The sequence below is a fragment of the Pteronotus mesoamericanus genome, unplaced genomic scaffold, assembly GCF_021234165.1.
Source record: "Pteronotus mesoamericanus isolate MK-2021 breed Mesoamerican mustached bat unplaced genomic scaffold, CSHL_Meso_final contig_182, whole genome shotgun sequence".
Lineage (NCBI taxonomy): Eukaryota > Metazoa > Chordata > Mammalia > Chiroptera > Mormoopidae > Pteronotus > Pteronotus mesoamericanus.
Window position 1 is genome coordinate 28,557,703 of NW_026555078.1, and position 16,444 is coordinate 28,574,146.

General features: G+C 36.9%; 1 protein-coding gene across 1 annotated transcript in view; it reads right to left on the reverse strand.

Annotated features, from left to right (window-relative positions):
• LRRC9 (leucine rich repeat containing 9) overlaps positions 1-16,444 on the reverse strand; it is an 88,316-nt gene that overhangs the window by 60,015 nt on the left and 11,857 nt on the right. Inside the window, exons 8-11 of the mRNA XM_054567034.1 lie at positions 14,361-14,554; positions 13,350-13,481; positions 4,817-4,993; positions 4,374-4,491 (exon numbers count right to left, since the gene is read on the reverse strand). Of these exons, the coding sequence (XP_054423009.1) occupies positions 4,374-4,491; positions 4,817-4,993; positions 13,350-13,481; positions 14,361-14,554 (621 nt within the window). The remainder of the gene's footprint in view (positions 1-4,373; positions 4,492-4,816; positions 4,994-13,349; positions 13,482-14,360; positions 14,555-16,444) is intronic.

Sequence of the window (16,444 nt, forward strand, 5' to 3'; positions counted from 1 at the left end):
ACGTGGTTCATATAACCACAAATTCCACATTCCAGTAAGTATATGAGCTTCGTAGACTTCTAGGGAACATCACTAAACAATCATTAAATACAAGCTTTTTGTATGGCATTGTGAGAATATAGAATGGTCTTGGCCCTCAAATAAGAGAGGGGAAGATGGAAACTGTTCCCAATAATTAAAAATACAAGGCATCATATGATGTGTCAAATAAGATACCCTTTTTTAACTGAAGTGGTTAAGGATTTTGTAGAGGTAATGGGAGCATGGCTAGGTTTTGTGAAGATAAGACATAATTCCAATAATTAGGAACTTGATAAAGTATTTTTAAGAGGAAGAAAATATAGGAAGGTAGAGCAACAAGCATGATTGCCATTCATCCATCCGCCCAGCTATCCATCTTTCATTCATCAGCCTTCACCTAAGAATCTAAAAACAAAGTCCCTGCCCTCAAGGACTTCTGGAGAAATGCATAGAAATGACGTTTCAGTATAACACATGTGGTACAATAAAAATTCCCAATTGATTGCTACTTAATCAACTTCCACTTAACCGATTCCCACCATTAACCAATGTTTTCCATTCTCTCTCTAACCCACTGTGTAGTGACAGTCAAGTGTAGGAGGGTACTTTTAAAAATACTGATGTACTTTCTAACCCCACCCAGTCATGCTATATGCTATCAAAAATCAGTTAATTTTGTTCCTAAACTTAATTATACTGCTTGTATTTGTTATTGACATTTATGCACTTCATATAGAGCAATGAAATATAAAGAAGATTGAGAGTTGTTTCTGTGAACACTAAATGGAAAGCTTTGGTAAGATTCCATAGAAGCTAATCATAAACACTTGTGTCAAAGCATTTGTAGGTGAAATAAATGCAAAATTTTGGTGGCGGCAGGGAGGGTCATACAAACTAAAACTATAGGTGGATTCTTGCACTCAAGTTACTTTACAAGAATCTTGAAGTTCATGCTCAGTTTTAAAGACACTGAAATTAACATGCAATACAGTTGTGGCTGATGCAAGGAAGACTGCTCCAGGGTTACAACCTCATACTCAAAGGCTTTGGCCCTTTGTAAAAAGAGAGCTTAATGTAAGTTTATATTTTTCAAGTTGTAGTAAAGTATTCTTTAAGTAAGTCATTTGTTTACAGTTCTCCATTTTAATTGACTTTTTGACAAACCTGTAAACTAAGTAAGAGGGCTTCTACTGTTTGAGAATTCAGGAAAGGCTCACAGAGGAGGAGGTCTTTGAGTGGAATATTGAAAAGTGTTTTCCACAAGGAGAACATAGGGAAAAGCATTTCATCGAAGGGAGGCATTGAGGTGTATTCAGAGAATCACAAATAAAATATATACTTCATTTGTGACATATGTTGCATCTGATAGTAGGGACCTAGGCTTTAAATGCCAGTCAGAGGAATTTGGACTCCATTATTGGAAGTAATGGGAAGCTGCTCAAGGTTTCTCATCATGAGCACAGTGCAATGCGCACTATGAAAATAATGTTTTAGGAAAGATTGATTTTCTGTACTGTGAAATGAGTAGAGAGCAGGGCAGGGTTGCCTATTAGTGAGCTACTGGAAAAGAGTAGAAGGAATGTTCTAAGTGGAGGCAGGCAATGGCCAAGGGAGAAAAAGGAGGAATGCAAGTTATGTGGTTAAAGGAAGAATCACTAAAATGGGAAATGATTAGATAAATGTAGGGATAATGGAAGAGGGACAGTTCAAACATAATTCCAAAATTTTGAACCCAGTTAGTGGAGGGGATAACAACATTGTTAGAAATATTGAGAGAAGACTGGGAGGGAGATGCTTATGAGCAAAAGGTCAAAGTCTTGTTTTAGACATATTGTACAAGAAGATAAAGCAGCTTACTGAGATAACAGCCCACGGCAGCTCTGGGTATCAGAGCAGAGATCTGGAGATGGACCGGCTGTGGGCGTATGTTTTGGAGAAAGCCAAAACAGAATAAATGATACTCTCTGTGGCTATTGACCACGTCCTTGGGTATCAAAGACTGTATTTTTGATCTTCCTCACGCCGGCCAGCCTTCTGCCTCTGCCAAGCACTGTCAAACTGAGCCAAGTCCTTCGAAATTGCTTACACAGCTCATCTTTTTAATCAGATTCCATCTCTTAAATGATGCAGAACATAAATATATATCTTTATTCATTGCATGCACATCATAGCATAGAAATCTAGCTTATCTGATCTACATGCTACACAGTGGTTTTTCTAGCTAATTATGTTCCCCATTTCTAAGATCTTAACAATGAAAGTAATTGATGGTGGATATAGAAAGAAGAGTAGATTAGTAAAATGAAACCTTCGGATATTCTCATGTTTTGAAGAAAGATGAGGAACAAAAGGAAACAAAGATAGGACAATCACAATGAGAGGATAACAATAGTGTAATATCATGGATGCCAAAGGAGAGTTTCAAAAAGGAAAGAGCAGTCAATAGTATCAAATGTTTCATACAATAATGGTAAATTTTTTCAAAACTTTCTTATGTGCCAAGAACTGGTCCAAGATTCTTTTCGATAAATTTTAATAATATATTTTACTTAGTCAAATTTTTCCAAAATATTATCATCTCAATAAGTAATCAATATAAGAAATAACAGTCCTATTTTCTGTACCACATCTTCAAAAACTGGTGTATATTTTTAACTTGAAGCACATCTCCATTCTGACTGTTTATGTTTCAAACGCTCAGTGTGGGTAGTGGCTACTGTAGTGGACAGAGCGGTGCAGAGGGCTGTGGGGGAGGATTGGAGATACGGCCTCTGCCTCAGGAGATGCAGGAGTTAAAGGACTAGCACAGTGTCTTGCAGGCAGAAAAGACACAGAAGCGGTAGCCCTGTCCTTCCCCCACCCACTGTGCCCATGATCGTTCTCAGTTCTATGAAATGACCCTGAACACTTCACTCTGTTTTTTAAAACCCTCTGTTCCCCACCTCCTTCTTACTCCTCTTCCAGAAAGTAGTGAGGACGCTCTCACCATGCCACCCTGTGGAAGCCACCACCATTTCTGGCCTGAGCTGCTGTAGTGCCACCCGCATACAGTGAGGACCCTTGTCATTTGCTCCCACTCCCTTCGATCCATTTTCCACTGAGCGGCTGGAAGGCGCGCGAGCGTGCGTACGTGCGTGCACGTGTGTGTGATTTTTGTTTACTGTGATAAAAATACGGCAAGAGCTACCATTTTAACCATTTTTAAGCATACATTCATTGACATTAAGTATAGTCACAATATTGTGCAATCATCACCACTATCTCTTTCCAGAACTTTTCATCATCTCAAATAGAAACTTTGTACTCATTAAGCAATAACTCCTATTACTCTATCCTCTCCACCCCCCAGGTAACCCCTGTTCTACTTCTATCTCTACCAATTTGCCTATTCGAGGTACCTTATGTAAGTGGAATCATGCAATATTTACCCACTTATGTCTGGCTTCTTTCAGTTAACATCATGTTTTCATGCTTCATCTATATTATAGCATATGTCAGAATTTCATTATTTTTTATGGCTGAATAATACTGCATTGTACGTATATACATTTTGTTTATCTGTTCATTTGTTGTTGTACATTTGGTTTGTTCCTACTGTTTGGCTCTTGTCAATAATGATGTTTACGAACATTGATACGCAAAAAAAAAATCCCTTTTTATGCATATCTTACTAAATCCTAACAGCTCTGTGAAGGAGACACTATTATCTCCAATTTACAGACAGGCAGAAACAGGCACAAAGAGGTGAAGTCCCAGAGAGGGTGAGTAGGGAAGAAGGATTCAAATGCAGCAGTGTTTTCACTTTATGTGCCATGGTGTGAAAAGGGTTAGAAACATTGCTCCATACCAGGGTGCTCCAGCTGCCTCAACAAAAGGTCTGGGAAAGGCTAATGACATATTGGAACTCAGGAGTAACGTTAGCATCCAGGTGGGTACAATGACATAGAGAATAAAGAATTGGTGGCAGTAACAGGAAAGAGAGAAATAGGATGACAGCTAGACAGCACAGCAGTTTTAAGTGAATTTATTTTTTTTTCAATGATAGAGAAGACTTGAAGAGTTGGAAACCAATCAAAGTAGATTTCAAGGTCATGAACAAAAGGATCACAACATAAAAAATAAGACTCCTAGAAAGATTAAATAGCAATGCAAATAAATTAGTAGACTTATTCTTATACAATACAAAGAATGAGGATGCTATACTTTCTATGATAGCACTAAGCTTTTTGTGAAACAGAAGTTTGCCACACATACATGTGGATAAAAAGAGTAAGAGTCAAACCATGCTTAACCAGTGGCAAAACAACATTCATTAGGAAGACAGCATTATTCTGAATGACATTTTATGCTACCTTGCTTGTTTCATTGTCTTTGAATCCTTTTTCAAGTATTTGTAGCAGATGCTTTTTCTTCACTGTAACTTCAGGATCAAAAACATAAAAAAGGCATTCCAGCATCTTTTGATAGCTCCTTAAGAGTAGAGACAAAAATATTTTGAGAACTGATTTTTAAAAAGCTTAGCTCTAGATAAGAAGACAGTATGTCCTGCTCAGGATATACTCCAACTATATTGGATGTTCCAGTGTCATTATTAAATCTTCACTCCCCTTCAGTCTCACAAAGAGCCCAAATGAGGATAATCTAGAAGGTCATCCTGGTCAAGGGAGATGCATGAAATGGAAATATTTACTAAGAAGGTATGTTTTCAATATTGTAAACTTTTAAAACAGAAAAACACTTTTACAAAATAAAATCAGACTTAAAAAAATGTTCCTTATGGAATTTAACTTCTTACTCTGAATCATGAATATCTTCATTGTCCAAAAACTTTTGGAATTTGTCTTCAAATTTTAGTCTCAGGATACGGTTGTTAACTTTGATGACACGTTTTACTTTCACTCCTGTAATACCATAGGTTCTGAAGTCCCACATGCAAAAACGTGATAGAATTAATTCATAGCAGGAATTAAACCTATATAGGGATACGGAATATATACAAAGAAAATAACAGATTTTCCCTTAAAATATTGAAGAACACAAAGTTACATATGATAATATTTATAGCCCACATTTTATGTTCCCCCGCCCTCCAAAGATACATCATCACATAGTAGCTCTATGCTGGTTAAAACTGGGCACACTTATTCAGTCAATAAAAGAGATAGTACACTTTGAAACATTAAAAAAATAGTTATTTTATTAATTATTATATATTCGTTCTGACCAAAAGATATATTGTTTGAACAATACTGCATTTCTGAAATCTTTCTCTTTGCCTTCAGTGAAACTACATGTTCCTTGCTTTCTTCTTGGCTGGTCTGTCATTGTTTTCTTTGCTGCTTATTTTCCCTCAGACAGAGCTTTTGTTTGTTTGTTTTAGAATTTATTTCTTTTTAGAGAGAAGGACAGGGAGGAAGAAAGAGAGGAAGAGAAACATGGATGTAAGAGAGAAACATCCATCGGTTGGCTCTCGTATGTGCACCAACCCAGGACCAAACCCAACTGGGAATCGAACCCGTGACTTTTTGCTTTGTGGAACGATGCCCAACCAACTAAGCCACAGCAGCCAGGGCTGACAGACCCTTGAATGTTGGATTGTCCCAGGAATAAGTCTTGGGCTCTCCTCTTATTTCCATGAACACTTTGCCCAGGTAAATTCATCTGGTTCTCTGGAAGTATACAAAATATATATTCTAATATTTTATTTCTAGGCTTTATCTCTGCTCAACATACCTGTATATACTTAGACGGCGTATATCCAACTACTTGCTTGATATGTTCACTCACATATGTAATAGGCCTCTCAAACTTAACTCAACCAATGTCTGCCCCTAAACATGTTTCTCCTGAGTGTTTTCTATATATGGCACCACTATGTAACTAGTAGCTTAGGTTAAAACACCAGGAATAAACCATGCCTCCTCTCTTCCTCACCAGTATCAAATTCCTCAGCAAGTCTGTTTGACCCTACATCTAAAGTACACCCCGAATATGATCCTATTTTATCATCACCACTGTGATTACTCTACCCCAAATCACCACCATCTCTCAGTGGGACCATTGCAATAACTTCATAACTAAGGATACAAAAGTGAAAGAGGCAGGGTCCCTGCTCTTGTGGAGCCTATATTACAAGGCAGTTGGACAAAAAAATAATTAATAAGACATAAATAATATCATTTCTAAACTGATGAATGCTTTGAAGAAACAGAGGCTTGGGGTAAGGAATGGGGTGGGGACTACTTAAGGAGGGTCTTGGGTAAGACCTTTCAGAGAAGATACCTGAGCTAGGAATTGAAGGATGAAGAGTAAGGACTGGCAGAGTGGAGATCTCAAGAAAATGTACTAAAGCTGCTGTCTGCTGCCCTCATCTGGCCATACAATAATTCTGGCCCTGTCTTCAAGTAGCACAGACTTTAGATTAAGATGAGGTTTAAAAATGGATCAATTTGTTAGCAAATTAAGTGATCCTATATTTTTTTGCGCTGCCTGAGATGTCTGTCCTCAGTGGCACAATCAGCCAGGGCCTGAGCATGGGTCTGAATAAGATTACGGGGGTTCCTGATGGGTGGTCTCCCCCTAAGACTAACATCAGCGCTCTAATTTAGAGCATGGCCTTTTTAACCAGCATAGACTGAACCAGCGCAGCTACGAGCTTCCCAATTACTCCTCCCTTGGAGTTGAAAAGTGAGCTGCCCAAACCAACTAATCCCAGAGGAGCTCACAGTCTGGCAGAAGAGGCAAACATGTAGTGTTCCGATCCAGCACAATGTCCCTAACTAGTTCGGAGGTCTAGCCAAACAGCCACATCATCATGTGGAGCAGGAACCTGCAGTCTCATCTATAAAGGGATTGCTTTCTGGACCTAAATCAGTCCGAGTGATTCACATTATTACTTGCACTCTGATTATTGTTATTGTTCTTCAATTTTGACAGAAACCAGTGCTGTAGACCTTTTAGATAGATATTTGTTATAAAGTAACCAAAGGGTAATCAAGAATTATTCTCGAGAGTTATCAAGAATAGACAGAAGTGATGAATGGACAAGACCTAGTGTCTAATCTGGTCCCCCAAGAATGCAAGAACCAGTAATGGTACAGGAAACTCCATGAAGTGTGTTCCTTCCCTAGAACTTCTCTTTGCCTCAGAATCTAGCCCCTGAGCCCTTCCTTATAAGGAATCGCAGAGCCCTGGGGATAGCTAAGAGGACATTGGCTCTGTGCTAGCTGGGGTCATAGAGGTAAAGCAGTTCATTCAGTCACATGGCCATGCTGGGAATGAGAAAATATCATGCACAGATTGCTGGAATACTACTGGAGGAGGGAGCACCAGACCTATGATGATAGAGAAGTACCACAACTTTCAATATTACCCGTACTTCATAGAGCCTGACAGCTTTTCACAGCATTCCTGAAGATATGTCACATGGACTGGGAGCATGCCATTACTTGTTTGAGGTACATAAATTTTAGTCTGAACCTGAAATAATGAGTCTCTAGGACTTTACATAAAATAATATCTAAATCTGCTACACTTCAAGGAGTCCCATAGATTTAAGGGTAAAATTCAAACTACTAGCCTTGCCTGAGAGGCCCTTAACAATCAGGCCCTCATCATGTGGAATTACTTGTAGTTCTCTAAATGTAATACAATTATTTCCAAACTTTTTCCTGTGCTGTTTCCTATGTCTGGAAAGTCTTTCCCCTAATTTTTTGTACAGTTAACTTTTATCTGTCCTTCAAAATTCAGATCAAAGTGTCTCCCTCAAGTGTCCCTACTTCCAGCTATCCTTCTCTTCACCCCCATGCTCCTTCGATCTTCAAACAGCTGGCTCTACCTACTTTCTCCACACTTCCATTGTCCACATCTACCATTATCCCAGAACTTACCATATGGTTTGTTACCATAGTCTACTGGATTCATGAGAGAAAGAACTATGTTTTATTTGACATTCACTCCTAGCACCTAGCATAGAATCTGACCCATAGTAGAAGCTCAGTGGATGGACATTGAGAAAGTGAACAATGTAGGAAAGATTCAAAGATTAATATGAGGCAGTCTCCTTCCTCACTGAATTTATAAACCAATGAAGTGGAAAAGTAATGGGATAAGTACAAGGAACATTAGAATAGAGTATAAGATAGGAGGCATAGAACTCAGTGCTATGAAGTTTCAAAGAGAAATAATAATGACTACATCTGACAGGTAACAAGAAAATCCCTCACAGAAGAATAACTCTTGATGTTGGCCTTGAAATAGAGTAAGTTTTGACAGGCAATGATAGAGTGAGGGCAAGGGATGCAGGGCATTCTGGGGGAAGGAAGCAGAACAATCAAAACCACTTACATGATGGTCTACCGGGTGTGTTCAAAAGGCAGTGAGGCACACACACAGCTGTGGCTGACTGAAGGGACTTGAAAAGGAGTTAGAAGAGTTTGGAGATCATCCAGTGAAGGACATTGAATGTTGGGGTGAAGAGTTGGAACATAATTTTGAAGGTAACAGTTTGCTACAAAGGCTTTAGTTTTAAGAGTACTCCCTGTAGGAAGCACGCCAACAAGAACCAATTTGAAGTCCATTTGAATATTTTTACTGGTTGATTAGGAAACACCGAGAGCCTACAATATGCAGACACTGTACAAGATGTTGTAACAATAGTCAAAGAGGAAGGTGATGAGGGCCTGTGTGCAGGAGATTTTGGTCGCAGTAGAGGACAGAATGAATGCAATAGACATTCTGGAGAAAAACCTCTGGGTCTTGGCCTGATTGGGTGCGGAGGCTGAGGGAGAGAATGTAAACAAAGAATGGCTTCAAAGTTTGCTGAGCCTCCGTGGCTGAGAGGGTGGCAGTGCCACAGATGGGAATGGCAGAGTCAGAGGGAAGGAATGGCTGGTGGGCAGGAAGAGGAAGACAAAATTGTCAAAACTAAGAACTAAGTGTTTTCACATTACCTTGTCTCATCCTAGCAGTAATCTTTTGTGGTAGATCTTTATTTTTTCATTTTTACAGATATGATTCCAATTGGCTAAATAACTGTTTCAAGACTACATGGATAGAGTTTGAACCTAGGTTTTCTGACTCTAACCCTTCTGTATGTTTTATTATTTCACGGCTGAGCTCGCTTTTGAATGTGTTCAGTTGGCCATGTCTAACAGACAGAAATTCAGGACTGACTGGAGTAAAGGAGAGAGGTTGCAACTGTAGGGAATTTTTGAAAGTGCAGGAAATAGAAGAGACTGGCAAGGGTGAGTGCCAGACAGGAAGGGAGGAAGGGAGGAAGGAAGGAAATGTTTAAGTACAAAAAACAAGAGTTAGAAGGAAGGAAAGGTTAACAGCATGAAGCACGCTAGAGGTGAGGAGAGTGAGGGGCCCCCTCTTCATTGGGCACCCTCACTCATCAGAGGAAACTAGATGTGTGAACATCACAGTGGCGGCATGTTCAGTTATACAAAGAGATGCCTCCAAATGTTCATTAATACACAGGTGATGTACTCATTTAGCAAATGTGGAATGCACATGTTTTTCAATGGTTGGAATATAATAAAATCCATTAATATGCTCTTCAAAATTCTAAACTAGGGCTTAGTAAATTCTGTTAACTGACTTGGTGAGTTAAACTAATGTCAGTATAAACAAAAAGTTTATACTGCTACAGCTCCCTGAAACAGTACAGCATGAAATCTTCATATATAGTCAGATTAACTACTGAAAGTCATTATATACACAAGATTGAAACTGTTAAGTGATAATCTACAAAGTGATATAGAAACTTGAATTACTAGTTATCTATTGAGCTAAGAATCCAGCCAGGCCTATGCTAGATGTTATGATTTATAAGGCAAATGAAATATTTTACCTGTCCCCAAGAAGTCACATATATATTGTTTTTTGATGCTTTAAAGTTATTTCTTTAAACTGTAAGTGCTTTGTATCTACCAGATTGAGAGCTTTTCAAGCACAAGGACAGCATCTTTGATGCTCTAGAGTTGCCACTTCATAAATGTTGTCTGATGTCAATGGGTAACTCAGTTGGCAATATTGGGTTGGCCAAAGAGTCCATTTGGTTTTTTCCATAAAATAAAATGCTCATTTTTCATTTTCACCAATAACTTTATTGATTTGGGTATTTTGAGTATGTCGGCTATCTCCTGCTATTGGCTTCTAGTGGGTAGAGGCCAGAGGTGCCACTAAACATCTTCCAGTGCATACGACAGTCCCACAGCAAAGAATTATTTGGTCAGAATGTCAATAATATCAAGAAACTTTGCAAACCACTTTTGACACATTCAATCTGTCATAGCACCTTCTCTATACACAGCACCAATTTTTTTTTGCATTTCAGTTGTATTTTTACTTTCTTGAAATAATAAAGCACGATATGCCAAAAATGTTGCATACTTTTTTTCATCTTCAATATTAAAATGGCTACACAAAAATTCACCAATTCTGATGTTTTTTAAAAAAATTCACACTGATAAGAGAGCTGTCACAATACAATTGTGACTGCTAACAAATTTGTTTCAAATGAAGTTAGAGACAACTAAACACTACTAGAGTCATCATATTAAAAAAACTAAATGAACTTTTTGGCCGACCCAATACATAGGTAAAGAATATGACTCTATAATGATAATGCTAGAGTGTCAACAATCAACTTTTTAGCCAACCCAATACATAGGTAAAGAATATGACTCTATAATGATAATGCTAGAGTGTCAACAAGCAAGTCTCTGTAAAATAGGACTTCTTAAAACCAAAAAATATGGTCCTTTTATTTCATAAAACAAGTGAAGCTAAGAAATATTGAATGGCATACAATTAGAAATCTGAAATTTTCTTTTGCTAAAGAAATAAACAATGGCTATTTTGATAGAAAACATGTATACAGGTGGGTTTCAAAAGTTCACTTTACACTGCTTCACTTTTAAAAATGACCTACCTTTGTCCCTGTTTTTGCTAACCAAAGAAATTTGGAGAGGATTTTTGCTGTTACAAAACAAGATGAGCCCTGGGTGGTGTGGCTCAGTGGACTGAGTGCCAGCCTGAGAACCAGAGGGTTGATGGTTCAATTCCCAGTCAGGGCACATGCCTGGGTTGCAGGCCAAATCCCCAGTAGAGGGCGCGTGAGAGGCAACCACACACTGATGTTTCTCTTCCTCTCTCCCTCTCCTCCCCTCTTCCTAAAAGTAAACAAATAAAATCTTTCTTTTTTAAAAAAAAACAAACAAGATCAAATGTAAAAATAACACAGCATTTGTTTTGCAACGAGCTGTTATAGAGGCTGCAGGCACTGCTAAGTGAAACTACACTGTACATGCATTATTTCTATACTTTGTATAGGCTGTATGTTTATCATATAATTTCTGTTTTTACTCTATGTTAGTGTTATTTTAGGCTTTATGTATTAGATGGTATGATTTGGTAGGTTATTTTTGGGGTCTGGGAATGATCAAAAAATTTTCCCATATAAGTTAATGGTAATTACTCCTTTGCTTTACACCATTTTGGCTTATGAAAGGTTTTATAAAAATGCTCTGCTTTAGAATAGCGGGTAACCTGTGTGTGAGTTCTAGCTCTACTACAGTACTTTTTGTTTAAATGGTAAATCATTGGCTTTAAAAGTACTAATAAAAGAGAAGTCAGTACAATTTAAAGCACCTTAGTCATTATTTCTTAACATATTTGTAAAAGATCATAGTTAGGTGGCCAAGCTTGTAGTATGCTAAAAGTGTAAAAACAGCCCTTGAAATTCTGCCAACATATATTTGATTTTCTCCCTAAAATGGATCAAGGTTATTTTTATTAAAACCAAGTAAACAATTGTTAATCCTCACCAAATTCGATGAAATCTATCTAATTTACTATCAGACATAGTCACCTAAATGGCTTTTTTAGTACTATTGCTTTTACATATTTTTTCCCACTAATCTACTTGTTTTGTAAAGAGCTTACTTTATGATAAGTTGAAAAGAAACAAAAATAATACAAAAATATATTTAGATTGCATGAATGTAATGAAAAATTGAAAAGTTATATATGCATCTTTCAGACAGACACCATTAAGGTTTTGAAAAATCGAGGCCTCTACTTGTTTGCATGGGAACTGGGATGAACACCTTTTAAATGTTGGTACATAAACATCAAGTGTGGTGGTTAAGCAAACAGTGGGAACTGCTGGTAGAATGGATATACTGATATAAAAGAAAGATTTAAGGTCTCTTTCTTTCCTAGGTAGAGCTTCTCACACTTTTCCACCAAAGTACCCCCAAGACTCCTGAGAACCACATCTAATAGAAATCAGGGGGCTTGGTTTAAAGTAACTCATAACAATCACACATTTTTCTTTTTAAGAAGTTAATGCAAATTTTGCATTTCATCTTATTAAAGAATCAGTTTATTTCAACACTAACTGCGAGTAGGATCATCCTCCAGGGAGATATAACACATGCATTCTACAGCTTTACGTTTCCTGGTCCTTCCACACGCCCAAATTTGAAGTATGCTTCAAGGTTCTAGGGCAATCTTTGGCTTGTTTATAAGCTTCTCAATTTTGAGAAAATGATTGCAGAAAAATGAAAATAATAATTAGTGATATTTTTCTGCAAAGGCTTTTTTTAGGACTTTTTTATTTTTTTGCTGGTACTCTCTAGTTGAGGCAAAGTAACCACCTCCTTGTGTCTACCAGGGGGCCTCTTTGCTGAAGTATGGATGCTGGCTTCCTGCTTCTGTCTCTGGTGGCTCTATTTTTGTCTAAATGCACTATTCACCTGGATTCTTGGTTTTTAAGTATATGCTTTATTCTAACTTGGAGTGTCTAGGTACACTCTAACTCTAGCCAGCTCTAGACAACTTGGTTTGACTTTGATCATGGAACCTCCAAGAAATTTACTAGGCAGGCTTCTCTGGTGTTTACAACCTGCTATTGCCAATCCTGCTTTACCATTCCTTCTCTGTTCTAAATTCTCACCCTATATTCAGAATCCAGGGCTATATCTGTCCAGAAATAAACAGTATAAACATACATAAAATTAATACTTGACCATAAACTTTTAAATTATATTCTGCTCTTGGGCTAAGGGAAATTGGTTGAAGAGCAATGAAATACCATTAGGATGCTTTCAAGGTTAGTTCGTGTCAATGATGTAAACAGAAAGATATATAGATGGTAAAGTAGGTAACTGCCGAGTCTCAAGGAATGAATGAATAGTCCATAAAAGAAGTGTTTAGAAAATGGGGTGTTTTAAGATTTTTATAAGTTGATATTTTGGTTGATGATCCTAAGCACTTAAAATTATCTTTAAACTTAACTAAATTTCAAACAGATTTACCAGTCATCAGATTGAGTGCCTTCTTCAAAGTGGATATTTCCCACAGTCTCCAACTCAATTAACAAAAATGGGATCAATAACCCACGACTTTTCTTCTTTTGCTTTACTTCAATGCGATAAATTGCTTCAATTCTATTTAAGAAAAAAATATATAAAGCTATTTAAATGATCTACAAATCACAACATTAAAATTCATGATTGATTTTTTTAAAAGCTGATGTTAAAATACAAGGCTTTTGTCAATGGATAAAGAAAGTGTGGTATTAATAGTTAAACCATTTAAAAGACATTTTATTTTTGGCAATTATTTTCACCTCAATATTATGCAGAATAAATGAAGAAGACTCTTGGCTCCACCACTTGCTCTCAGATCTTAGACAAGTCACACATTTTTATGCTGCAGATTCTCAGTAAAATGGCAATATTAATAGTACCTATACCTGAATAGGCTTTTTTGATGATTATATGCAAAATGCATGTAGAGCTCTTAGCAAAGAGTTTGGCACAGAGTAAGAACTCAATTAATGTTAGTTATTATTTTGTTAGTATTATTACAGGGCAAACTAACTTATTCAGTTGGTGCCCTAGTAAATTTTTTAAAATATCACAGTACTTACTAAGTCTTCTTGGTTTATATTTCTAGTTGATTATGCAACCCAAGTTTGTTTCTACATTATTCCAGACAACTGTGTATGTGCTTAGCCCAGTCTCGTCTATGCCATGAGTTTTTGCACCGGCAGCAGTTAATGTTAAAAAAAACCCCAACTAATTGTTTTAGTTTGCAGTCACTAGAGTAGAGATGTGACAGGAAGCCACTCAAGGGAAGTTCACTGTTCCTAATTAAGTATTGCCTTTGAGAAAAACTGTATGCTAGCTTTGAAGCAATGATGCCTATCTCTACGAGGAAACACACTTCATGTTTCACTTAATACTATAATACTTTCCACCCCCAAAGGAGGACACTGAGCTCAACTGTTGGCCCAGAACATTCTGCTCTCTCATTAAACATACTCATCTAGTTTTTTGTTCCAGAATGTTATCCTTTTATTCAAGGCATTTAGTTTGGTCATTAACTTCTGCTGAAGGCTTGTTTCTTCTGTGACCGTTTCAGAGTTCTCTGGTATTTCAAGCCCCGTTGCTTTACTATTGGATTTCTCATTTTGCTCTTTGCCAGATCCTTTGAGTTCATCCAGTTCCTGTTCCAACTGTTGAGATCAATGTACCAGAGAGCAAAAATTTTTAGTTAAGTCTATTAAATATATAGTTAATTTAAATCAACAAAGTAGAAATCTAGGTAACAAATAGGCCAAACATCATAAAAAACACGGCCAGCAAGTGATTATTATAACTTCAGCATTAAATTCAGTCAGCCAATTTCTTTTGACTAAGTGAAAAACAATCTTAAATATTTCAAATGTGGCAGTTTTCTCAACTGAAAATGAGAAAAGCAATGAAATATGTTTTTCAATATTACTGATGAATTTGATTCTATTAAACCAGAGTAAAATGATAATAAATGCTGGTCTTGGTGTCCAACCTTTTGGCATCTCCGGTCCACACTGAAAGAAGAAAAGTTGTCTGGGGCCACACATTAAATACACTGTGGCACATAATCACCAAAAAATGTCTCATAATGTTTTAAGTAAGTTAATGATTTTGTGCTGGGCTGCATTCATAGCCATCCTGAGCCACATGTGGCCTGTGGGCTGCAGGTTGGACACCCCTGGTATAAGTATTTAAACTTCAAATAATGTGACTTTTATCATACTTTTAAAATTTTCAATATTTTTTCAACTAGTTTTGCATTATGGGAAAAATCATAAAAAAACATACAAAAGCATATATATGTGTGTGTATATAGGGTGCACTTTTCCTTTTGCCTCGGTCTTTCCTATATGGCTCAATATAGCAATACATTTATTTAAAATTTTGATATTTGGGTGGTTTTTTATTCATAATGAACTTTTATACATTGTTTGTCTTTTAAAAAATATTGCATTAAATGTGATATTATCTTGATTATTGAGGTTTGGGGCCCTTTCTTAAATTTAGGGCCTGGGATGAGTACATCATTTGCCTTACCCTAATTTCAGCCTTGAAGGATTTCAGGATAAATTGTACTGTACACAGAGATGTGTACATAAATAGAAATTTACTAACTCTCTTCCTGCCTCTCGATAATGGCTATATCCAACTGCTAAAAAACCCCACAAAAACCAATTAAGCATATTTATAAAAATGTTTGTGGTTTCTATGGATATTATTTTTCATATTGCAGGTTTTACATGCATTTGCACATGAAAATGGCAGATATAAAATGATTTCCAGCCCTGGCTGGTGTGGCTCAGTGGATTGAGCGCCAGCCTGCGAACCAAAGGGTCGCCAGTTCAATTCCCAGTCAGGATGCATGCTTGGGTTGTGGGCCAGGTCCCCAGTAGGAGGCACGCAGGAGGCAAACACACACTGATGTTTCTCTCCCTTTCTTTCTTTCTCTCTCCCTTCCCCTCTCTCTAGAAATAAATAAATAAAATCTTTAAAAAAGAAAAAAACGATTTTCCATATACTGGTTCTCCTGTGATGTTTATTCAAATAAATAATTTAAATTTTGTTTTACTTTAATTAATGTTTTAGTAATTAATGTTTTACTTTAGGAATACCTTTCTGACCATAATATGAATTTAAATCTGTTCATTTTAGAAATAGTATTAAATATATTTTTAACACTTGATTTTTAATGACTGCATACTATTCTATCTTAAAAATAAATAATTCTTCCTCTCTTGTTAAACATTTAGGTAGTTTCTGGTTTTTTTATTATTAATAGTGCAGTGACGAATATCCTTAAATATATATGTATTTATCCAAATCTTTAGAATAGAGTGTCAGAGTAGATTTACTGGGTCACAGGCTATGAGCACTTTTAGGCATATATGTAGATATATCCCTATTATATTCCATCAGTGGTGTGATCATGTCACACCGTTCTTTACCAGCATGAGTTCCACATGCATAATGCTTTGACAGTTTTACAGGTGAAAATGGTTGCTGGTTCTCTGAATTCACACTCAGAGATTAATAATCAGGTTGAAGTTCTT